We start from the raw sequence: 27015 nt of genomic DNA, 5'->3' as shown, positions 1-27015 counted from the left end.
ATCAAGATTTACACTGTCAATACCAAGTAAAATCTTTACAAAAAAAACAATTACAAGAGGATCAAATTTATTCATTCATATGCAATATGCCCAAACACACAGGCATGCGCCTACACACTTCTGGCTTCTAAACACAAACAAAGGAAATAGCAAAGTGTCTCACGTTGGCTTGAACAATGACCAGGTAGCGTGTTCTCTCTTCGTAGTTTAGTCTCTCAGCCAGAACAATGTACCCAGAGAGAGTATTCCCTACAACCACAGTTTCATTAGACACCTGATAGAGAGAGGGAGAGAGAGTGTTCACTCATAGTTTTCATTAACAACAGACATTGTTCCACTATTCCATAGTCCTATAGCTTAAATAAGTCAGTCTTCAGTAAGAAAGCATTACATCCACGTACTGGGTCGTTGGGGTTGTACTGGATGCCATATTCTATCTCTCCGTTAGGCCCATCATCGATGTCTGTGGCCCCATTGTCTTCACCAAAGCCTGTGAATATGATGGTCCCAGCAGGAGTCAGCTGGAGGCAGAGATAGAGAGAGCAAACCGTCATCAGGCATGTCACTGTCAGGACATTGTAACAACTCTATCTCACAGAAATTACTGACCCCTCCCAAGATCACAGGGACACAGTGTGTCTTCAATAGAAGATGGCCAAATACTGCCAGAAGTGTGAGAAGTTGAGACCTTTGTTGTTATGCTATAGAAAGAGTGAATTAATTAACTGATTTGAAATGAAAACATTGTCATCAGCAGCCATGAATGAGTGTTTCTCTGGGGGCCTCTGCACCCCACTGACAGCCATAACAACCACTCAGAGAGATGCTGAAGAGAAAGGGGCCTCGAGGGGAGTTCAGCTCAGTTCAGGAGCGGTTTGACAGCAGCGGAGTCTGACTCATAGCTGTTCAGGGAGTAGTCTTTCCTGGGATAACCTTTCACGAGTATCAATCCCGGATCCGGGATCACCCCCCACCCCCCCCACACTGATTAGCATAGCTAGCATAGCGTCACAATTAAATAGTAGCATCTAAATATCATTAAATCACAAGTCCAAGACACCAGATGAAAGATACAGATCTTGTGAATAACCCCATCATTTCTGTTTTGTAAAATGTTATACAGGGAAGACACAATATGTAAATCTATTAGCTAACCACGTTAGCAAAATACACCATTTTTCCTTTGTCCACCATTTTCTCTCTCCACCAGTAGCTATCACCAATTCGGCTAAACTAAGATATTGATAGCCACTAACCAAGAAAAAACCTCCTCAGATGACAGTCTGATAACATATTTATGGTATAGGATAGGTTTTGTTAGACAAATGTGCATATTTCAGGTAGAAATCACAGTTTACAATTGCACCCACAGTCACAACTGGACTAGAATTACTAGAGAGAGCAACGTGTATGACCAATTTACTCATCATAAAACATTTCATAAAAATAGACAAAGCATAGCAATGGAAAGACACAGATCTTGTGATTTCAGACAATATTTCAGATTTTCTAAGCGTTTTACAGCGAAAACACAATAAATCGATAAGTTAGCATACCACATATGCAAACAATACCAGAGCATCAATTCAAGCCAAATAGCGATAACGTAATCATCGCCAAAAGATATTAATTTTTTCACTAACCTTCTCAGAATTCTTCCGTTGACACTCCTGTAACATCATATTACAACATACATATATTGTTTGTTCGAAAATGTGCATATTTAGCCATAAAAAACCGTGGTTATACAATGAAGATGGTAGCAAAACCAGCATGGAAAAGTCGGTCGCCATCTTTCAGAGTGATCTAGTTTAATCAATAGCTAATCATATACTTGACTAAAAAATACAGGGTTGACAGGAATCGAAAGACAAATTAGTTCTTAATGCAATCGCTGATTTACATTTCTAAAATTATCCTTACTGTGCAATACAGGGTTCGCCAAGCGAAGGGATAGAAAACAAAATGGCGAAATATGCGTTTAAAATATTTCGACAGAACAACGATTTATCATATTAAATATTACTTACTATGAGGTGATTTTCCATCAGATTCTTGGGCAATGTATTCTTTCTTGGGTCTAATCTTCTTTTGGTCGAAAGATGTCCTTTGTCCGTCTAAATGCCCGCTAACGTTCGACCGGGACCCCGAAATGTGCCCGGTGCTTCACATAGAAATGCATCAAAATCGCACTAAACGGATATAAATTGCTATAAAACGGTTTAAATTAACTACCTTATGATGTTTCTAAGTCCTATATCGAATTAAATTACAGACGGATACATTTCACGTTGATAACCGAGCCTGTGAAAATGGCATCCGGAGGTCCCTTCCTGCGTAAGGGCGAGCGTCGAAAGGGGGGCTACTCTCACTCCTTGGTCTTTTATAACCTCTGAGAGCTACCTAGAAGGCCCATTCCACTTCTCATTGGTTACTGACATCCAGGGGAAGGCGGGTGCAGTTCGTGTCGTTCCATAGGATACACAGAGACCTTAAAAACTGATCTGAAACCAGAGCTTCGCTCTCAGACCTTTCACTGTCTGTCATGGATTTCGCTGTAGAAAGAGTTCTGGGTCACCCACAGACATAATTTCAACGTTGTATGAAACTAGAAAGTGTTTTCTATCCAATAGAATTAATAATATGCATATTGTACGAGCAAGAATTGAGTACTAGGCAGTTTAATTTGGAGACGACAAAATGCTAATTCGGAACAGCACCCCCTGTAGTCGCAAGAAGATAACACACACTCAGTGTGAACTACATAAAACACAGGAAGTGTCAACAAAGGAGACATCAGTCATGGTTGTCTACTCTAGACAACACAATGTCTGACTCTGAGCATCTTGATACAGGTGTCATTTCAAAATCTGGTTTTGATAGCTGAAATAATACGACATCTCAAATGTCTAGTGTCATTAATGTAATGTAGTTGTACAGGGATGGCATTTTGGAAAAGAGACAAACAGAAATAACTAGAGAATTTGTCAGTGACACAAAATATGAAATTACTTATATTTCCCTTTGACAGCTGGGGTCTGTGATGGAGGAGAACCATGGTAATTTCAGAATGAGTTATAGCAAACGTAGGAGATTAAAATCAATCTTCAAAGGAGTAAGGAAATATCCACATAATTTGCTTGTTTGTTCGGTTCTGCAGACCTTTTTGGTCAAAATAATCCTTGTCTGATATGGGAAGTTAAGAACTTATGCTACAAATAGTACTGCTAAATGCAGCCAAAAGTCAATTTGTATAGGTGTAGATATAGGTATGGATATCACTGACTGACTTTGATAAGACAGATTTTAAATTTCTAAACACGGAATAAAATTTGATATTCCACTGTGCTCTCTGTCTGGACTGGTAACAAGAGTATTGACTCACCGAGCTATCACTTTGTCTTAAATCGAATAGAAAAACACGCACACACACACACGCATTTACATGCATGCGCATGTACAAGCACACGCGCACACACACACATACTGAGCTGATGCTGTTAGTCAAAAGCATCATTGTTGAGCTTTCGGGTGCACACAGGGAATATGGTGACATCTATATCACGCAGAGCACACAGACAGGATCCCCATGATTCACTGGGAACATGCAAACTAGCGTGCCACTAAGCAATTTCATGCACTAGAGCATGAACAGATATTCTGAAGATCTGAGGATCAGCTATTGTTTTATTATCCTGGGAACCTTCTGCTTAACATGCATATAATAGCTGTTGTCATGTACTACTCTGTCTCCGTGCCGAAGGCGTATCAACAAAATATAAATAACATGGGGGAACCCAGTGCAGAATCGCCCTGTTGCTACAGAGTAGTCTACACTCTATTTCACTGTGCCAACATCAAAAATGCTTTGACTCTTTAATCAGGTAGGTCCTTCATTTAAATGATCACCAAACCTTGACCATTCTTTGGATTTCAAAGAATGAATTGTGAATCTACTACTTACCCTGGGGACAAAGAAATGCTCACTAAAGAAAAAAGCAATAATTGTTGTAGTAACTCTCTCTCTCTCTCTCACCTCGTTGACGGCTACATAGTAGCGCTGCTGTTGAAAGCGAGGCGTGTTGTCGTTTTTGTCCCTGATTACAATGCGGACCTCGTGGAGAATCACTGTCCCAACCAGCTCATTGGTGCACTGGACCTTCACCACGACGGTAGAGATATACGAGGGGGGCTAAATGCAAGAAAGAAAGAGAGAGAAAGGGAGAAAAAGAGAAACTGTAAATCAACCAATTCATCAATCAATAAACCGATCAATAAACTCTGGATTATGCATTCATTGTAGAAAAATACATTGTCACACTGCTCCAAAGCCCTTTACCTCAGTAGATCCAAACCCCATAAACAAGTCTACAAGTTTTGGAATGGCCTAGTCAAGTCCAGACCTAATCCCAATTGAGATGTTGTGGCAGGACTTGAAATGAGCAGTTGATGCTTGAAAATAAATGTCACTGAGTTAAAGCAGTTCTGCATGGAAGAGTGGACCAAAAATCCCCCACAGTGATGTGAGAGACTTTGGTTGGAGTCATTACAGCTAAAGGTTGCACAACCAGTTTTTGAGAGTAAGGGGGCAATTACTTTTTTACACAGGGACATTGGATGTAGCATAACTTTGTTCATGAAATAAATGAAATAAGTATGTAATTGTTGTGTTATTTGTTCACACAGGTTCCCTTTATCTAATATTAGGTTTTGGTTGAATATCTGATAATATTCAGTATTAAAAACATGCAAAAGTAGAGAAAATTATAAAGGGGGAAAATGCTTTTCATAGCACTGTATGTCTAGTACGGTTGTGTTTGCCAACATTTCTTAGCAAGACCCTTTGCCTCTACAAACGACATTAGCCCAACCCAACCTGGGGCCGGGTCCATACTCACATCTCTGTCCAGGACGCGTCCGGTGCTGTTGAGCAACAGTCTCTGTCTGAGGGGGTCCAGGATGACCCAGTGGGCGTAATTGTCCAGCAGGGTCAGAGAGATGGTCCTGCCTGGGTCCTCTGCTCTCCCGTTGATCTGCATATTTTTCACTATAACTGTGCCTGCACAGAAGTAACATATTATGTTATATTGTAATTTTGCACAAATTTGTTTTATACTTTGCAACTTACATTTATTTAACACATTTATGCTCAGTCTGTAGCCCATGCAAAAATCAAACCTTCAACCGTGGTGTTACAAGCACCACACCTCAAACAACAGTCATGTTACACAGCAGCATAATGATCAGGGTTTACTCTCTAAAACTTTGAAATCCCTTTGCAGAGAAAGGCTCATTTGGGCTAGCACCAGGCATTACCAAATTATTTTCCTCGAGAGCCACTCTTATTAAGTATCGGATGAATTGCATCCTTGCCTTTTAATCATGATTAGAATGATTAGAATCTGACACTGCAGCACTCGAGGACTAGACAGAAACACAGCATTGGAATTTTGGCCTTGGCATTGGCTAGAGGAATCCAACCAATTGTGCCTTGGTTGATTGGAATGCTTGTCAGGGTACCAGTACTACACCACAACACATTCTGTCCTTGTTGATGTGCAGTCGTCTTTTCTACAATTTTTGCAAGACAAAATACATATGATCAGAAGTAATTCTGCTCCCCGTCTGTAGCAAGGTATGTGCAGTATCCACATGAGGTTAAAATTAACGTGGTTACAGAACCCTGAACCAAGCCATATGCTGGCAAACTACATTTGTAACGAGTTTAACACATGCCTCACTACACTAGCAAAAAGACACAAGCAGATCATTTAGCTATAAAACTAAATAGGATGGTGTGTATCTTTATGGATGTTTTAATTACAGTGTAGCACGCTATAATTTTGTGCTTTAATCTCAAAACAAGGTATTTTCATACATATTTCAACTTCAGTAACTTCCGAGGGAAATCTTTTTGGAATATTTAGGTCATAAATCACAATGCTGATAATATAACAAATAATATTACTGGGGAGGGAGAGGGAGCCTTGTTGCTTTCTAAAGTTAATTACGCTTCAATTGTCTAGAGAGACTAAGACAGGCAATGGCCCTTATCATTTCTATCAATGGAAGATTTATGCACTTCTAGGGCTCTATTTTAACGAACCTAACGCAATGGTCAATCTAATCGCTGGGCGGTAGTGTTATAGGTTCGGGGTATGTCAGAAATATTTTTGGTATTTTCACAAGCACAATTATCGGCGCAGTTGGCTTGGTTTTGATGAAAAAACAAGTTGTGACCAATCCGACCGTGCGCCATGGCTAAATATATGGTTGCTTCAAGTTGTGTACTTACGGTCTTTTATGTATTGCCTTGGAATCAACTCCAATTCCAATGTTAGTCTGTTATAGGTTGTTAAACAGCTTACAAAATCAAAATGTAGACCTATCCAATCTTTGCTAAATATGCTAACTTGAACATGTTTACAGTCCACATTGTTGTAAGTAATTGCATGGCTTCAATGTTGAAATACATGCATAGCATTCTCACTTATATAGAGGATAGGCCTACTGCAAATTGCATTATGGCCGAGCATGGACAAGCCAAATGTTGTCAATAAGCAATATTAAATTCACTAAAAAGAGAGTGAATAATTCGAATCAAATTCTAAACAAAACTAAACAACAACTTGTTTTAAATAGGCTACGTACAGACACAATAATTGCTTCCCATGTGCATATAATATTAAAACAAAGCAGACTATGGAAGGTGTGACGAGGTGAGGTAGGACCCAGGAGCAGAGAATAGAACCAGACGAGGAACCAGTGGTTTAGAATAAACGTAAATACTTTACTGGGAAAAAGTTCAACAGTAGGTACAAAGTAAGGAAGAAAACAAACATAGTGATAACTCACTCAGGAGACAAACTGTCACGTTCCTGACCTATTTATGTTAGTTGTTATGTGTGTTAGTTGGTCAGGACGTGAGGTTGGGTGGGCATTCTATGTTTTCTGTTTCTGTGTTGGTTTTGGGTTGCCTGGTATGGCTCTTAATTAGAGGCAGGTGTTTGGCGTTCCTCTAATTAAGAGTCATATTTAGGTAGGCGTTGTCACAGTGTTCGTTGTGGGTGATTGTCTTCCGTGTCTGTGTTATGTTTGCACCATACGGGACTGTATACGGTTTGTTCGGTTTATGTAGTCTGTTTCCTATTCGTGCGTTCTTCTTGTTTCATGTAAGTTCGTCGTCTAGGTCTGTCTTCACCGTTTTGTTGTTTTGTTAGTTGAGTCATTTTCGTGTTTTGTTAAATAAATTATGTCGTTAAACTCCACTGCGCCTTGGTTCGATCACTACTCCTCCTTTTCGGTAGAAGAGGAGGAGGACCGCCGTTACACAAACGCACATGGCAAACAAATCAAGCTTCTGCAAAAGGTAACAGAAAACACACCTCTCTAAAAGGAAATCATAGTCCGTAACTGAAAACACCTGAGTGTGAATATAGTCTCTAGGTCGGTATCTGCAGCCCTCTGTTGACAGGTGGAACCATGACAGAGGGTTTTCCACATATCTAAACGTTTCACAGTAGCTGGACAAAGATCCAATATAAAGAGAAAGGGAGAATGTCCACTCACCCTTATACTGCTTCCAAATATAATGTTTTCTATAAATATTGGATTCATCTCACAAATCACATTCAAACTTCTCCAGAAGTTGCATTGCATGTGTGCCATGGACGTTCTCACCATAAAACCAGGACAGTGAATCATTCTGATAAGTTTGGTTGTATTTAAAGTGCATGAAAACAAGCAATCGTTTTTTTTTCAACAACAATAAATAAATGTAAAATGTAATATCATAAAATATCCAGGACAAAAAAAGACCACGCATTGCTGTTGAACCAGCCTTCGTTATAGTAGGCCGAGGGTAAGTAAGGGTAAGAAAAGTCTTCATTGAGAAGAAGGGAGGATATGCTTGGTTTTTAATCAAATAAAACGAAATGGGGAAAAAACATTACTGTTTTATGTTTCTAAATCTGAAGTATACAGGCACCAAAAGCACATCTTGTTCCATGTGCATAATGGGCAGTCTGTGTCATGCCTGGATAGGCTGCGTTTCCGCTGTCAAAATTTGTCCCATAACCAACTGTGTTACCGCTAAAACCAACTTATGGTTGGTCTTAAATATCCTTACCAGCACTGCCTGAAATGAGCACTTTTTATAATGTTTTTAAGGACATGCTTAAAATATTCCCACCCCTCCCATCTGAGCCCAAGCATGCTGATGTTAGACAGGTACATTTCCGAACCTGACGTTAGGGCTGGAAAATGCCAGTGCGCCAGTTTTTACATGACGAAATTGTAAACTAATGTGCGTTTGACACCGGCACCACCTTAACACCAGCCAAAACATAAAGCCCTTAGTCACTTACTCTATCAATCTAATACTTACAAAACTCACAAAGGAAAGAGGTACTGTTGACATGTTCACACAAGATAAAGTAAAGTTCTGCAAGGGGTGAGAGGCCTTAATAAAACTAATTCCACAGAAACTTTCCACCATTTGGTTTCTCTCCACACTCTTGGATAAAAGGGTTCCAAAAGGGTTATTTGAGGAAGGATGGGTTATACCAAGAACCGTTTTGACCAGAAGAACCCTTTTTGGAAGACAATGGTTCTTTATAAAGCAAAGGGTTCTACCTAGAACCTTCAACATCCTAAGAACCATTTTTGGAAGAAAGGGTTCTTTGATGATTCTTTGGAAGGCAATAAGGATTATTTGGAAGGCAAGAAGGGTTCTACATAGAACCATATATAATATTTCTCAGCAAGCTCTATTGCAGGGAGATTTTCAGAATTGTTTGTTTTACTGTAATATATGTGTTTTTGAATGTATTTTGGTTGATTAAAGTTATGCCACACAAAGATAAATAACATACCGTTTTCTATACTAATCCAATCTGTTAGTAATTTGATTTATTGTAGCCGTTACTGAGATGGTTGTTCCAGTTAAGATGATTGAGGTAGTCTCAGTAATCATTCTTCCCTACCCTGGCACTCATTCTGAATGCAGGTTGTGGGTGATTAACAAATCCAATTGTTGGATATCCTAACTTTGGCTGGATTCCAATAGGAATTACACATCACCTTGCAAGCCAACATTTTGTGATTTGCAGGCCTGGTGTGGCCAGTAAACCAGGAGATCCCTAACACCACTGTGTTAGGGTATAACTAGGCCCTCAAAGAAAGGCCTTATGATATACACAGAGTATACAAAATCTTATTATAAACTGGGTGGTTTAGCCCTGAATGCTGATTGGCTGACAGCCATGTAATATCAGACCGTATAATACGGGTATGACAAAACAATTATTTTTACTGCTCCAATTACGTTGGTAACCAGTTTATAATAGCAATAAGGCACCTTTGGGGTTTGTGGTATATGGCCAATATATCACGGCTATGTGCTGTATAAAGGCACTCCACATTGCGTCATGGTTCCACCCTACACAAAGGGTTCTAGGTAGAACCATATACAGGGGGTTCATTGAAGAACCCTACATAGAGGGTTGTAGATAGAACCATTTGCAAATGGTTCTACTCAGCACCAAAAAGGGTTCCCCTTTGGGGACAAACCGAAGAACCCTGTATGGTTGTACTCACTTAAAGACAGGGTCATTCTCCACTGAACACTTCACCTCCTGAGCATGTCATCTATTCCAGACTTGTGTGAGCAGCCCACTTTTATTCCAAATATCAAAAGACACTTTACAGCATGCCAGAATCACGCTGCCAGACAGGGCTGACACTGAAAATCAGATAGATGTATATTTCAGAAGCTATAGCAAGGTATGTAGGTGGAATTGTACTTCACTAGAGATTGTATGGTTATGTTTCAAACAATAGGTATGCAATTCAAAGTTAATATAGACCATTTTCTCTAATCGATAGGCCAGGCGCCAAGGACAGTCAGTGCCTTTGCGTGAGTTTGGTAGATATTGAAGATATATTAAAGATAATACCTTTCATTAGGTGTAAGCCTTGATGACTCATAACTGACTGTCTGGACTCACGATATCTTAGACTTTGGACCAATATAATCAATCCCTGGATAATTACAGTACAGGCGCTGAGGTTTACCAAAGGCTTTGAAGTTAGTGGGGGAAAAAATCTAAAGATTAGCTAATCAATAAGCACTTAACTTGTTCTGTACTGAAGTCCAACCGAGACCAGGTTTAATTTTGTTTGATCTTTAAAATAATCCAATAAACATGATATGTTCCACGCAATAAGCAGCAATAACCTGAATAGAAAAGTAATGTGTGTCATCAATCCACTAAAAAACACCATGCTGTAAGAAACAATCCAATACTTTGACTTTTCAAGACCAGTCGTCTTGTATAAGAGGTTGTGTGTGAAGTAAGATTTTACTGTATCACAGACACGGTGGATCAAACTCTCTGTCCGATAAGATGTGTCAGTGGCTTGGGTTTGGCTCCTCTGTCTGTCTGGTGAATTCCCTTTAGCACCCATCAACCAGGTGTGAATGGGGAGAGTGAGCAAAGCTGCACCGATATACAAATAGCATAGGCTACGTATTGTAGACAAAGGCACATTTATACACGCAAACACAAAAACCCTCATACAGTTCACACATAGCAGAGATTGGTATTAAGCCGTTCAAAAGTTACATCAAAAACATGTGACCTCAAGCATTTGTTACATATGCCACTCGTGACACGTGTCAAAACCCCTTTAAGATAACATAGTGGCATGCTAAAGTGCACAGGCTGTCCTTGGTGTAACTGACACCAATATTACCTTATGTGTAAGTTAAAGGGGCAATCTGCTGTTCAAACAAAAACAAAGCCCTACCCTGTCAATGTTTTGGTAAAGAGCTGAGAGATGGGGCAAGATAAATGTTACCACTCTTAAATTCATAGGCAGAGCTACGGAGGCAAGAACTGACCACCCATGACACCAAAAAAGTAGATTTTCTTCTTTTTTTTTACCAGTGGGATAGCTCATCAGGCATAGTTATAATCTTCAAGAATAAATGGGCATATATAATCTAATTAAAAGTCAAAAAATTGAAGTATTAATCACAGATTCCCATTTAAATTCACATATACAGTACATTCAGAAAGTATTCACACCACTTGACTTTTTCCACATTTTGTTGTGTTAGAGCCTGAATTTAAAATGAATTAAATATGGATTTTTTTGTCACTGGCCCACACACAATACACGGTAATGTCAAAGTGGAATTATGTTTTTGAAATTTTTACAAAATAATGAAAAATGAAAAGCTGAAATGTCTTGTCAATAAGTATTCAACCCCTTTGTTATGGTGAGCCAAAATAAATTCAGGAGAAAAATTTGCTTAACAAGTCACATTACAAGTTGCATGGACTCAATCTGTGTGTAATAATAGTGTTTAACATTCTTTTTTTAACATGATATCTCATCGCTGTACCCCACACATACAATTATCTGTAAGGTCCCTCAGTTGAGCAGTGAATTTCAAACAGATTCAACCACAAAGACCAGGGAGGTTTTCCATTGCCCCGCAAAGAAGGGCACCTATCGGTTGATGGATAGGAAAAAAAAGCAGACATTGAATATCTCTTGGTCAAGTTATTAATTACACTTTGGATGGTGTATCAATCCACCCAGTCACTACAAAGATACATGAGTCCTTCCTAGCTCAGTTGCCGGAGAGGAAGGAAACCGCTTAGGGATTTCACCATGAGGCCAATGGTGGCTTTAAAACAGTTACATAGTTTAATGGCTGTGATAGGAGAAAACTGAGGATGGATCAATGACATTGTAGTTAATCCACAATACTAACCTAATTGACAGAGTTAAAAGAAGGAAGCCTGTACATAATACAAATATTACAAAACATGCATCCTGTTTGCATAAAGGCACTAAAGTAATACTGTAAAAATTTGGTAGAATACAAAGTGTTATGTTTGGGGCAAATCCAATACAACACATTACTGAGTTCCACTCTCCATATTTTCAAGCATAGTGGTGGCTGCATCATCTTATGGGTATACTGGTAAGCATTAAGGACTGGGGAGTTTTTCAGGATAAAAAAGAAAAAGAATAGAGCTAAGCATAGGCAAAATTCTAGAGGAAAATCTGGTTCAGTATGCTTTCCACCAGACACTGGGAAATTAACTCAACTTTCAACAGGATACCTAAAACACAAGGCCAACTGAACATTGGCTTTGTTTACTAAGAAGACATGGCAAAACCTGAAAATGGTTGTCTAGCAATGATCAACAACCAATTTGACAGAGCCTGAAGAATTTTGAAAAGCTCTTAGAGACGTACCCAGAAAGACTCACAGCTTTAATCGCTGCCAAAGATGCTTCTACAAAGTATTGACTCAGAGGTGTGAATACTTATGTAAATAAAACATTTCTGTATTTAATTTATTTACATCTATAAAAACATGTTTTCACTTTTTCATTATAGGATATTGTGTGTAGATGGGTGAGAAAATAATTATATTTAATCAATTTTTACAAAATGTGGAATAACTCAAAAAGTAGGAAAACTTTGAAGGCTCTGTAATTGAGTGTGAGTTCTCTCAGCTTGACCCTGGTTCACTGACCCTCAGCCTCACACACAAACAAATGCATGCACACACCCAAGCACACACCAGCTGCTAAGTGACCCGCCTTGCAATGCCCACTGCACCCTACATGAGTGCTAAGCCACTGCCTCCAACTGAGAATGGGATGTCAGCATTCCAAAATGGTTAACAATTATTACAGTTGAAGTCATTTGATCCATAGAAAACATCTGTCTGTTTATACATTAACGCCAAAAGTAAACTATAACTACAGAGCCAAATGAGAAGAAAAGATGAGGGAACTGCTGTTTAGTAGCCTACTGTGTATAGAGCATGAAACAAGTGAAAATCCTCCAAATTAAATGGATCAATGCAAAGCAGGTGAATTGAGCATCAGACCATACCAGAACCAGACATTTCTATTGTTTCGGCAAACTTTCAGTAAGCACAAGATGAAAGATGAAAGGGTGAGTTCCAAGATGAAAGGTTGAGTTCAAAAACTAAACAACTTCATTGCATAAAATGATTAATTCAAAGACCAGCTATATTTCTCGTAGACAGCATAATCCCCTTGTTACGTACATTTTCTGAATGAGACTATTCTATAGTGTCCAGATTAGCTGCATCTCCCTCTGCACCACATCCCCTTTCACCCCTAGCTTCTAATTAGCGACTTTGGTTTACTGACTTTCATTGTTCCACGAAACATGTTCACATCCCTAAAAGTGGTAATTTATGAGCACTACAAGGTCTATATTCAAGGAACTTGTGAGCATCCCGCAAGCTAATTCTGCATGGAGAGTGAAAGCCTTCTGATTAGCTTTGTGTTGTATGTAAAGCTCACTCACACTTAAGACGTGCTCTCAACATTGCAAGCCTGTTAAATGTTGCTGCAGACACATACAATGTCAAAGAGAATGCAGATAAATCTCTCTCGCTCTCTCTCGCTCTGTCTCTCTGTCTCTCTGTCTCTCTGTCTCTCTGTCTCTCTGTCTCTCTGTCTCTCTGTCTCTCTGTCTCTGTGTGAGTAACAGGGAGGGTTTAATGATTATTTTCCATACCTAAGCTTTGCCTGGAGAGATCAAGGCTGCTGGACTTGTTTCAGCCTCTGCCTTGCTACAGCTGCTCCATGGATGGCAATGAGCTTCTTAACAATTCCTCTGCAACATACCTTGTCACTTCTATTTGGGCTTATTACCACTATCTGAACCCATGACATAGAAGTTATACTTCTCATCTCCACTATATTATTTTCATCTGCACAAACTCTTCCTTCCTTGCTTCCTTCACATGATGATGCAATTTGTTTTAGTTTAAAAAAAAAGTTGTAGCAAGAGACAGGAAGTGCCATTGGATCCCATTGCTCAAGAGATATGATCACCTCACCATAAAACAGCATCAATTAAAGTGCATATTGACAGACCAATATTGTTTTTATAAATCCACACTGTTATGCTTCACTATTAGCCCATGAGCTTCGCCACTATTCTTTGCTGTGACGATGTGCCTGCGAGCTATTGCCACATCAGGACATTTCCCTCCATTTCTCCCCACACAAACAGACCGATTGTTTGGTACAAACTAACCTGCTAACCTGACTATACTTTCGCTAATCTCATCAAACATTGCAGTTTATATATTGAGTGAACACAAACACCAGAGTCTGGGAGTCATATCTAGAAATGTTTAGTTGTGAATGGCTACAGATGCCTTCCAGTAGTGAGCTGCCCTACAGTCATGAGCTGCCCTACAGTCATGAGCTGCCATTCAGTCCGGAGCTGCCATTCAGTCCGGAGCTGCCATTCAGTCCGGAGCTGCCATTCAGTCCGGAGCTGCCATTCAGTCCGGAGCTGCCATTCAGTCCGGAGCTGCCATTCAGTCCGGAGCTGCCATTCAGTCCTGAGCTACCTCTCTGTCCTGAGCTACCTCTCTGTCCTGAGCTACCTCTCTGTCCTGAGCTACCTCTCTGTCCTGAGCTACCTCTCTGTCCTGAGCTACCTCTCTGTCCTGAGCTACCTCTCTGTCCTGAGCTACCTCCTAAATCATGTGGGGGCCTTGGGGAGGATTCCTAGGCCAAGGTCGGGGGCGAGGGTCGCCACTCAAAGGACGCTAAGGAGGGGGACAAAGACAGTGGTGGAGTGGTGTCCTCGTCCCCCGCCGGAGCCGCCACCGCGGACAGATGCCCACCCAGACCCTCCCCTTGAGTTTTAGGGGTGCGTTCGGAGTCCGCACCTCAGGGGGGGGGGGGGGGGGGGGTACTGTCACGTCCTGACCATAGTTCTTATGTGTTTTGCTTGTTTAGTGTTGGTCAGGACGTGAGCTGGGTGGGAATTCTATGTTGTGTGTCTAGTTTGTCTGTTTCTGTGTCCAGCCTAATATGGTTCTCAATCAGAGACAGCTGTCAATCGTTGTCCCTGATTGAGAATCATATATAGGTGGCTTGTTTTGTGTTGGGGATTGTGGGTGGTTGTTTCCTGTCTCTGTGTTTGTGTTCTGCACCAGATAGGACTGTTTCGGTTTGCCACACTTTGTTATTTTGTTCGTTGTAAGTGTTCACTGTTTTTGTTTAATTAAACATGTTGAGCACTGGCTACGCTGCGTGTTGGTCCGATCCCTGTTTCACCCCCTCTTTTAGTGAAGAGAGGGAAGGCTGCCGTTACAGGCGGCTGTATTAACAACAAGTTAAGCTTTATTTTGATGTATTGCACTTGTGATTTTATGAAAGTTAAATATTTATAGTAATTTAATTTGAATTTGGCGCTCTGCAATTTCACCTGATGTTGTTGAGGTGTCCCGCTAGCGGCACGCCTATCCCAATGTTAATGCCAGTCACAGGTCATTGGTAAAAATAGAAAAGAGTCAATGGCCTAGAGAGCTGCCCTGTGGTACACCACAATTTACATGTTTGACATTAGAGAAGCTTCCGTTAAAGAATACTGTCTGAATTATATTATATAGATTACTCTGAATGCATGATATGGCAGAGGTTGAAAAGCCATAAGACATATATGTCTTCTCAACAACAGGTTATGGGTCAATAATACCAAAGGCTGCAATGAAATCTAACAGTACAGCTCCCACAATCTTCTTATTATCAATTTCTGTCAACCAATCATCAGTCATTTGTGTCAGTGCAGTACATGTTGAGTGCCATTCTATATAAGGATGCTGAAAGTCTGTTGTTCATTTGTTTACGGAGAAAGAGCATTGTATTTGGTCAACAACAAAAAATCCAAACAGTTTGCTAAGCACTGGCAGCAAGCTGATAAGTCTGCTGTTAGAACCAGTAAAGGTCGCTTTACCACTCTTGGATAACGGAATGACTTTGGCTTCTCTCCAGGACAGAGGACAAGGACTTTCCTCTAGGCTCAGATTAAATATATGACAGATAGGAGTGGCTATAGAGTCAGCTACCATCCTCAGTAGCTTTCCATCTAAGTTGTCAAGGCCAGGAGGTTTGTCATTACTGATCGATAACAATAATTTTCCCATCTCTCCCACACTAACTTGACAAAATTCAAACTTACAATGTTTTTCTTTTATATTTGTTTTTTTATGCATGATTATGATGGCTCACTGTTCATTGTTGGCATTTCCTGCCTAAGTTTGCCCACTTTGTCAATGAAGTAAAAATTATTGACAACATCAACTTGTTTTGTGATGAATACGCCATCTGATTCCATATATGGAGTTGAATATGTCTTTCTGCCCATAATTCCATTTAAAGTACTCCAATGTTGTTGTTTTTTCAATCTTTCTTTATATCATTGATCTAATACAGTTTCTTCTTCTTTTTGTTGAGTTTACTCACATAATTTCAAAATGTTCAGTAAGTCAGATGTGCAGATAGACTTATTAGCCACTCCTTTCGCCACATCTCTTTCAACGATACAGTTGTTCAATTATTCACCAATCCATGGAGCCTTAAAAACCTCTTCGGGCTAGGGGGCAGTGGCTAGGGGGCAGTATTTTCACGTCCGGATGAAAAGCGTGCCCAAAGTAAACTGCCTGCTACTCTGGCCCAGAAGCTGAGGATATGCATATAATTGGTAGATTTATATAGAAAACACTCTAACGTTTCAAAAACTGTTTGAATAATGTCTGAGTATAACAGACCTGATATGGCAGGTGAAAACCTGAGAAAAATCCATCCAGGGAAAAAGAAATTGAGGTCACTCTTTTCAATGGTGTTTCAATGTGGATCTAGATTTCTGTGGCACTTGCTTGCAGTTCCTATCGCTTCCATTGGATGTCAACAGTCTTTAGAAATTGCTTGATGTTTTTCCTTTAAGAAATGAAGAAGTAGGGCTGTCCAGAACGAGGGTCGAGTCTAGTGTACTGTTTGTTAGGGGCGCACGACCTGAAAGCTCGCTCCACTTTATTTTTGTCCGGTATTGAACACAGTTTATCCCGTCTTAAATTTTAGCGATTATTTACATTAAAAAATACCTTAAGTTGTATTAGGAAAGTTGCTTGAAATGTTTGGAACAAGTTTACAGGTAGCTTATTAGATATTTTGTAGTCATGTTGCGCGAGTTGGAACCGGTGTTTTTCTGAATGAAACGCGCCAAATAAATGGACATTTTGGAGATATAACGACGGAATTTATCGAACAAAAGTGCCGTTTGTGATGCTTATGGGACATATTGGAGTGCCAACAAAAGAAGATCTTCAAAGGTAAGGCATGAATTATATCGTTATTTCTGCATTTTGTGTCGCGCCTGGCGGGTTGAAAAATGAATGTCATGTGTTTATTGCTTTCGCCGTAAAGCCTTTTTGAAATCTGACACATTGGCTGGATTAACAACAAGTGTAACTTTAATTTGGTGTATTGCATGTGTGATTTCATGAAAGTTTAATATTTATAGCAATTTAATTTGAATTTGGCGCTCTGCCATTTCACCGGATGTTGTCGAGGGGTTCCGTCGAGGGGTGCATGTTTATCAATAATTGTAAGCAGCAATTTCATAAATTCATCAAGTGCAGCGTCAAAATCTTTTGTATGATCTCTTAATCTATTTTTTATTTTTTATTTACCCCTTTTTTCACCCCAATTTCGTGGTATCCAATTGGTAGTAGTTACAGTCTTGTCTCATCGCTGCAACTTCCGTACGGACTCGGGAGAGGCGAAGGTCAAGAGCCATGCGTCCTCCGAAACACAACCCAACCAAGCCGCACTACTTCTTGACCCAATGCCCATCCAACCCGGAAGCCAGTCGCACCAATGTGTCAGAGGAAACACCGTACACCTGGCGTCCTGGTCAGCGTGCACTACGCACGGCCCACCACAGGAGCTGCTAGTGAGCGATGAGACAAGGATATCCCTGCCGGCCAAACCCTTTCTAACCCGGACGACGCTGGGCCAATTGTGCGCCGCCCCATGGGCCTCCCGGTCGCAGCCGGAGCCTGGACTCAAACCCAGAATCTCTGGTGGCACAACTAGCACTGCAATGCAGTGCCTTAGACCACTGTGCCACCCGGGTCTTAATCACTATTTTAGGCCCAGCTAAATCGTGATCACTGCCTCCAATGGGTATGGATACAGCTTCAGAACAAAGTTCTACAGTATTAGCAAAAATGTGATCAATACATGTTCATAATCTTGTTCCTGTAGTGTTTGTAAACACCCTGGTAGGTTGATTAACTTCTTGGGACTGGGGGGCAGTATTGAGTAGCTTGGATAAAAAGGTGCCCAGAGTAAACTTCCTGCTACTCAGTCCTTATAAGCTAGAATATGCATATAATTAGTAGATTTGGATAGACAACACTCTGAAGAATCTAAAACTGTTTAAATGATGTCTGTGAGTATAACATAACTCATATGGCAGGCAAAAACCTGAGAAAAAATCCAACCAGGAAGTGGGAAACCTGAGGTTTGTAGTTTTTCAAGTCATTGCCTATCGAATATACAGTGTCTATGGGGTCATATTGCATTTCCTAAGGCTTCCACTAGATGTCAACAGTCTTTAGAATCTTGTTTGATGCTTCTACTGTGAAGGAGGGGGGAATGAGAGCTGATTGAGTCAGGGGTCTGGCAGAGTGCCACGAGCTCAGTCTCGCGCGCTCCCGTGAGAGTTAGCTGCGTTACATTGCATTTCTACAGAACAAAGGAATTCTCAGGTTGAAACGTTATTGAAGATAAATGATAAAAACATCCTAAAGATTGATTCTATACTTCGTTTGACATGTTTCTACGAACTGTAATATGACTTTCCGTCTGAACTTTCACCTGGACTGGCCCGCGCCTCCTGAGTTTGGATTTGTTTGGATTTGTGTACTAAATGCGCGAACAAAAAGGAGGTATTTGGACATAAATGATGGACTTTATCGAACAAAACAAACATTTATTGTGGAACTGGGATTCCTGGGAGTGCATTCTGATGAAGATCATCAAAGGTAAGTGAATATTTATAATGCTATCTCTGACTTCTGTTGACTCCACAACATGGCGGGTATCTGTATGGCTTGTTTTTGTGTCTGAGCGCCGTACTCAGATTATTGCATGGTGTGCTTTTTCAGAAAAGCTTTTTTGATATCTGACACAGCGGTTGCAATAAGGAGAAGTTTATCTATATTCCATGCATAACAATTGTATCTTTTAGCAATGTTTATTATGAATATTTCTGTAAATTGATGTGGCTCTCTGCAAAATCACCGGATGTTTTGGAGGCAAAACATTACTGAACATAACGCGCCAATGTAAACTCAGATTTTTGGATATAAATATGAACTTTATCGAACAAAACATACATGTATTGTGTAACATGAAGTCCTATGAGTGTCATCTGATGAAGATCATCAAAGGTTAGTGATTAATTTTATCTCTATTTCTGCTTTTTGTGAATCCTCTCTTTGGCTAGAAAAATGTCTGTGTTTTTCTGTGGCTAGGTGCTGACCTAACATAATCGTTTGGTGTGCTTTCGTCGTAAAGCCTTTTTGAAATCTGACACTGTGGCTGGATTTACAACAAGTTTATCTTTAAAATGGTGTAAAATACTTGTATGTTTGAGGAATTTTAATTATGGGATTTCTGTTGTTTTGAATTTGGCGCCCTGCAATTTCACTTGCTGTTGTTGAGGTGGGACGCTAGCGTCCCGAATATCCCAGAGAGGTTAATAACCTGGACCAGATTAAAGGCACTGGTTACAGAGAAAAGCTTCCTCTTGAGCGGACAGCTTGATGAAAAACAGGAAATTCTCAGGTCACCAAGTAAGTAGACTTCTCTCTTCTCTATAGTATTTCATAAATATTATTTAGACACTGACTGTTAGCACTTGGTGGCCTATAGAAACACCCCAAAAGAAAAGTCTTTAGATGTGCCAGGTGGACCTGCAACCACAACACTTCAAGAACACTTGATATAAGATATTCTCTAAGCATTGCAGGGATATGGATCTGAGTAGATACAGCAACACCTCCCCCATAAGCATTCCTGTCTCTTCTATAGATGTTACATCCTTGTATTGTTACTGCTGTATCATCAAATTAATTATATAAGTTCGTCTCAGAAATGGCTAATATATAAATGTTATCTGATTTTTAGCAAGTTATTGATTTCATTAATCTTATTTCTAAGTCTAAATATAAGCCTGTTGAACGAGGCTTCTAAAATTTTGTTGTATAGCGGAGCTGCATAAGTGTTGCTCTCCACTTTCTGGAGGATCAAGTTTCGAAATCAGTGGAATTAGAGTATGATAGCTAAAGAGATGGATTAAACACCTGTCTCCGGATGACATCCTCAAACTAAGGGCAACCATGGCAGGGAGACATGTCCATCATGCATGATGATGTATACAGGTAAGATAGCTAGCTACATTTTCAGATATTACACATTTCTAATTTTGACAGAAAGGGGTTTCATTTCAAGCTAAAGTGTACTGTTAGTTAGTTAGCTAACGTTAGCTGGCTGGCTGGCTCCCTAGCTGATGTTATTATTTGTATTCCAGAGCCGTTTGCTTTTCTAGTTAGAGCCTGTTAGCTAGATGACATTGAACCTGGTTGGTTAGCTCCCAGCACTGTGGCATTGTTATTACTGTTCATTGTTGTTTAACTAGCTAGAGTTCGCTGGTTGGCTCGCTAGCTAATGTTACGTGACGTCAAGTGTACGTTGAATATGGCCGGTGTCAGTAAATGTCTGCAAAAAAGCATTATGAAATTGTTGCCAGCAGAGCTGATAGGCTGTTTTCATGTTATCCAATCATCGGCCAGAGCGTCAAGTGTACGCTCCGAGAGCTAAACAAGATGGGTGGGGCTAAAGTTTAAGAGTGTGTGAACGATGCTGAATGGGTGTAAACAAAGAGCTCTTCACTAGATACCAAAAAAAAAATCACCACAGCTGACAAACATTTTCTCAAAAGTGAGTTTACAAGTTGATCAACTTTAAAAGCAGAATTACTTTCCCATTGTTCCTCAAACACTTTTATCCAATGTAAAAAACACAATTTCAAATTTTGCTACATAAGAACGAATCCAGGTGGTGAGTCACATATGTCCTCTGTCAATGACTTATAGATTGCTGTCATCTTGCCAATCTACTGTTTAAACTCATGGAGCTGACCCTGGGAGAATTGCAAACTATTCTTCAGGTCCTAGACCTCTATGGTCAGGTCGCCCATTCTTTTATTAGTTGACTCCAGCAGTATTTGGACACAAAGCTATTTTCTTGTTGTTTTTAACAACTGCTTGTATAACTTTTAGTTTGTTTAAAAGATACTCACCTGTAATAGAGAGACACCACTTTCCTCAATGGTACTCCAGCCGAATTTGGTCTTTGTCATGATAGCAACGTAGGTCACGCTGTTACTCCTCACAGTTCCAGACAGGGCAGGTCGTAGGGAAGATTGGAAACAACAAACAGCAGGGATCTGACAGCCACAAGCCCGGGGCCATCCGTGGTCCCAGCCAAAATTGCAACTGTGTCTCAGGCTGTGTTCAAGCCCTCAAGAAAACTGCACTAGCTTGATAGGCAACTAGCTAATAGCCTTGGTCGGCAGGATCGCTGGACAGATAGTAGCGGTCCCAGCAACTGACGCCAACTGCATCGCGGGGCCAGAACTCAAAAGGTAGCTAACTAGTAAACAAACTTTTTCAATGGATGAGTATTTTCTTGTTTGCTTCTGGCCCTATACAGCTCGTTCAGTGCAGTCTTTATGCCAGCATCGGTTTGTGGTGGTAAATAGACAGCTACAAAAATATAGATGAAAACTCTCTCGCTAAATAGTATGATCTACAGCTTATCATGAGGTATTCTAACTCAGGCGAGCAGAACCTTGAGAATTCTTAATATTAGAGATTGCGCACCAGCTGTTGTTGACAAATAGACTCACACTTCCTTCCTTAAGATCACCCAATGTTGCGATTCTGTCCTGCCGATGCATAGAAAAAAACAGCTAGATGTATATTATCCATGTCCTTGTTCAGCCACAACTCTGTGAAACATAGGATGTTACAGTTCTTCAGATCCCTTCAGGTCCAATTGATAGCAGGTCCCATTGAGTGCATTGTATAAAGTCAGAACATCTGCTGTCTCAGCCACTGCCTGTCATCAAGGGAGTACCCCTAGGCTCGATCCTAGGCCTCAAACTCTTTTCAATTTACATCAACAACATAGCTCAGGCAGTAGGAAGCTCTCTCATCCATTTATATGCAGATGATACAGTCTTATACTCAACTGACCCCTCCCCGGATTTTGTGTTAAATGCTCTACAACAAAGCTTTCTTAGTGTCCAACAAGCTTTCTCTGCCGTTAACCTCTGAACACCTCCAAAACAAAGGTCATGTGGTTTGGTAAGAAGAATGCCCCTCTCCCCACGTGTGATTACTACCTATGAGGGTCTAGAGCTTGAGGTAGTCACCTCATACAAGTACTTGGGAGTATGGCTAGACAGTACACTGTCCTTCTCTCAGCACATATCAAAGCTGCAGGCTAAAGTTAAATCCAGACTTGGTTTCCTCTATCGTAATCAAACCTCCTTCACCTCAGCTGCCAAACTAACCCTGATTCAGATGACCATCCTACCCATGCTAGATTATGGAGACGTAATTTATAGATCGGCAGGTAAGGGTGCTCTCGAGCGGCAAGATTTTCTTTACCATTCCACCATCATATTTGCCACAAATGCTCCTTAAAGGACACATCACTGCACTCAATACTCTTCAGTAAACTGGTAATCTCTGTATACCCATCGCAAGACCCACTGGTTGTTGCTTATTCATAAAACCCTCTTAGGCCTCACTCCCTCCTATCTGAGATATCTACTGCAGCCCTCATCCTCCACATTCAAAACCCGTTCTGCCAGTCACATTCTGTTTAAGGTCCCCAAACCACACACATCCCTGGGTCACTCTTTTCAGTTCGCTGAAGCTAGCGACTGGAACGAGCTGCAACAAAGACTCAAATTGGACAGTTTTATCTCCATCTCTTCATTCAAAGACTCAATCATGGACACTCTTACTGACAGTTGTGGCTGCTTTGTGTGATGTATTGTTGTCTCTACCTTTTTGCCCTTTGTGCTGTTGTCTGTGCCCAACAATGTTTGTACCCTGTTTTGTGCTGCTACCATGTTGTGCTGCTGCCATGTTGTGTTGCTACCATGTTGTCATGTTGTGTTGCTGCCATGCTATGTTGTCTTCTTAGGTCTCTATGTAGTGTTGTGTTGTCTCTCTTGTTGTGATGTGTGTTTTGTCCTATATATATATATTTTTTTTAATCCCAGCCCCCGTCCCCGCAGGAGGCCTTTTGCCATTTGGTAAGCCATCATTATAAATAAGAATTTGTTTTTAACTGACTTGCCTAGTTAAATGAAGGTTAAAATAAAAATAGCGTAGTCTTGAACGCCGCTTGTCCAGTTTGTTCTCCAGTAATTGTACGTTTGCTAATAGAATGGAAGGCAGAGGTTGTTTGCGTACTCGCCAGGGTGCCCTCACGTCAGACTTTCATACGCCACATTTTTATTTTCCCTGTCTCAGGGACTAGGTCCTGGTCCAGGGTGAGTTCATCCAAATCGAGGTCACTGTATTGATGTCCAGAAGTTATTTTCGGTCATAGAAAATAATGGTGGAAAAAAAGTTAAGGTCAGCAAAAAAAATGAAAACACAAAATAGCAGAATTGGTCAGGAGCCCGTAAAACATCTGCTATCCAATGCAGTGCCATTTACTGTCTAAAGAGGTGCTAATGGGTCATGCCAGTTGGGGAAAGTACTTTTTAGGCTTCTTGTTCTGAATAAGGTGGATTTCATAAAGAGCTGCTTGTCTAGGTAGGTTGTCTTGCTATTCCTCTGGCATATACTCAGATGCATGAGTTAATCAGAGTTTTTCCCTGTGTACAAGGCACTTTGCCTTTGTCCATGAAGTCAGGGTTATATATTGCAATTTTGGACAAGTAAGTTGCCTGTTTAAGTTATACATTTTTGTCACCATTTTGTTTTTGTAAATAACCTTATCAGGAATCAAGGTAAGACCCAGATGCAGACACGTCGAATTGACAATGGTTTAATATTCCAACAGGGGCAGGCAATAGACAGGTCAAGGCAGGCAGTGGTTAGTAAACCAGAGGTGGGGCAAAGGTACAGGTCGGCAGGCAGGGTTAGGGTCAGGGTAGGCAGAGGTCAACAATCCAGAGGTGGGGAAAAGGTATAGGATGGCAGGCAGGCTCAGGGTCAGGGGCAGGCAGAGTGGTCAGGCAGGTGGGTTCAGAGTCAGGACCGGCAAGGGTCAAAAACCAGGAGGGTGAGAAGAGAGAGACTGGGAAAAGCAGGAGCTGAGAACAAAAACGCTGGTTGACCTGACAAACAAGACGAACTGGCAACGGACAGAGAACACAGGTATAAATACACAGGGGATAAGGGGGAAGATGGGTGACACCTGGAGGGGGGTGGAGACAATCACAAGGACAGGTGAAACAGATCAGGGTTTGACAACCCTGCTATCTGGATCCATTCTTCTTATCACCTGCACTGTAAAATAAATACTGAACCTCTGATTCCGTCTCAACTGCTCCTCTATCTTAACCCTAAAAACACGAACAGGGAACAATTATTTTGATCCTATAGAAATGTTAGGACTTTGTCAAGCAACAAGATACAGACATAAAAACACAATTGAAGTTGATTTCTGTGTTAATATGGAGGAATGAAAAATATTCTCTCTTTTGTATTCTAGTGGTGCTGAAAATAAAAATAAGTGGAAAAGCATCAAATTTGGTACAGAGGTACAGTAGATGTACGTACCCTGAAAAGTTATAGATATGGAGCCACCACGTGTTTGGCCCCTGGAGGGCTTTGCAGCCAATATAACTCAAAAATAACAAACTGTGAATACATATTTAGATTCCAGTGATTTTTCTCCACACCACGTTGAGAGTCTCACCTTCAGATGCAATTGGAACTGAGTTGATAGCCCATAGTGCTCCAAAGATAGAGCTAAAAATCCGATGGCACCGATAGGCCATATCGGTAGCCTATAACTGTAACGATTTTCCTCCTCTTCAGACGAGGAGTATGAAGGATCGGACCAATACGCAGCGTGGTAAGTGTCCATGATAGTTTAATAAAACTGAACACGACAAAATACAAAAATAACAAAGTGAATGATAAAACCGAAACAGTCCTGAAATGTGAAACAAACACTAAAACAGGAAACAATCACCCACAACACACAATGGAAAACAGGCTACCTAAATAAATATGGCTCCCAATCAGAGACAACGATAAACAGCTGCCTCTGATTGTGAACCACACCAGGCCAAACACATAGAAAAACAACAACCTAGAAAAAAGAACATAGACTGCCCACCCTAACTCACGCCCTGACCAAACTAAAATAGAGAAACAAAAACGGAACTAAGGTCAGGACGTGACAATAACGCCCATATCGCTGGCTATCTTAGGTCCTACCAGTACATCATATTAGCTCAATCACTAATTTCTCAGCCTCTGAGTATCACAGAAATACAACATTTTGAATGAATAACAGAAAACATAAAATGTCACTATAAATATAGAAGAGTAAATGGTTTTGATTCCCCAAATAAACATATTGTTACAAAAGGTTAATAAAAGCAAAAGCATTACTGTTTGACAGAAAAAGTTATTTTGCAATCATTTCCAATTTGGGGTAAACATTTACCCCTGTTGGTGCTTTGAGGATTTGAAATGTTGGTGCTTTTAGTAAACAAACGCTGAGAATTTTTAAAAACTTTTCTGGTTGAAAATGGCCTGTTGTATCGATATGAGTCAGAAACAATTATTAGACTGTCAAAATTGACCACAAAGTGTAAATAAGATAATTTTTTCATAAAGTCCGTCTGCAACATTATTAAGAAAATGTCATGGAAAGGAGGGTTCGTAACAGTCTTCCGTGGGTTGGGTTTATTTCAATCCTGGCCACATGCCCACAGCTGGCAGCACCCAAATAATCATCAATTCAGAGCGCAGCTGCATGCAACTCGATGGTAATGCCCAGCAAACTGACCATGGTAATTGGTACAGTGGGTTTGACTTTGGATATCCCTACGGGGCTAGTTATGGACCATCAGTAAATTACACAATGTACAGTGCCTTCAGAAAGTATTCAAACCCCCCTTGACTTGTTCCACATTTTGTTGTGTTACATAGTGGGTTTATAATTTTTTTGTTAATGATATTTTTTTGTAAAGAAATGTACTTTTTTGTCAATGATATTCACAAAAATTTGAACTTTTTAAAAATATGAATGGAAATAAAACACTAATACATTTTGATTAAATAAGTATTCAACCCCTGTTAGCAGGGGCGCTACTTTCACTGGGGACAGAGGGGTCATGTCCCCCCCACATTCTGAAATTGTATTTTTGTCCCCCCCAGTTTATGTGTGCTTTAGGACAATGCGGATACCTTCGAGCGGTTGGGTAGGCTGCTTGGAGTGTTCAGCTGGCTGGATATAGGACCACGTGAACACCACAGCGAGCGGGCAGACAGGCTGCGAGAAGGCAAAGCTTCTGGAACGCTGGCTGGACCAGCACGGGAGAGTTGAGCATAGTTCAGTGTGTATGTGTTGCACTCTTTCACCAAGTTGTTAAAATAAGCAGAGCAGAAACTCTTATTAGTTATATAGTTGACTGATGTAGCTTGCAAGGTAACTGCTGTTTAGCGTAACAGAAAAAAACAAAATTTGTGTTTATTCGTAGGGCTGAGCTAGTATTGTAACTTACATGTAATGTTAGCTAATGTTTTATCCCCTCTCGACTGAGATTAATGAATAAACTAAGCTAGCTAGTAGCTACCACAGGCTTGTCAGCTCTAGCCTATCGTACTCTGTCATATAGCAATAGCTATTATTACTATCTAACAGCTGTTGTTTCTATGGAAATGTTGTGTAGCCTTTGTTTTGTCCTGTTTCAGAAGTAAATGAACTTGGCTGGCTTTCGCCAATTGATGTACCGTTAGAGAGAGAGCAGGCCAGAAGTTGGCTATTCCTTTTGCCTCAATCACACTAGACCTGAATCAAATGATGAAAC

At 40.5% G+C, this 27015-nt stretch overlaps 1 protein-coding gene across 1 annotated transcript in view; it reads right to left on the bottom strand.

The window, feature by feature from the left end:
* LOC120045886 (protocadherin-15-like) overlaps positions 1 to 27015 on the bottom strand; it is a 282158-nt gene that overhangs the window by 218343 nt on the left and 36800 nt on the right. Inside the window, exons 3-6 of the mRNA XM_038990815.1 lie at positions 4899 to 5059; positions 4037 to 4192; positions 402 to 521; positions 164 to 274 (exon numbers count right to left, since the gene is read on the bottom strand). Of these exons, the coding sequence (XP_038846743.1) occupies positions 164 to 274; positions 402 to 521; positions 4037 to 4192; positions 4899 to 5059 (548 nt within the window). The remainder of the gene's footprint in view (positions 1 to 163; positions 275 to 401; positions 522 to 4036; positions 4193 to 4898; positions 5060 to 27015) is intronic.

Source organism: Salvelinus namaycush, chromosome 4 (assembly GCF_016432855.1).
Source record: "Salvelinus namaycush isolate Seneca chromosome 4, SaNama_1.0, whole genome shotgun sequence".
Classification (NCBI taxonomy): Eukaryota; Metazoa; Chordata; class Actinopteri; order Salmoniformes; family Salmonidae; genus Salvelinus; species Salvelinus namaycush.
Note: the sequence above shows the minus strand (reverse complement) of the source record. Positions and strands in the feature narration are given on the sequence as shown.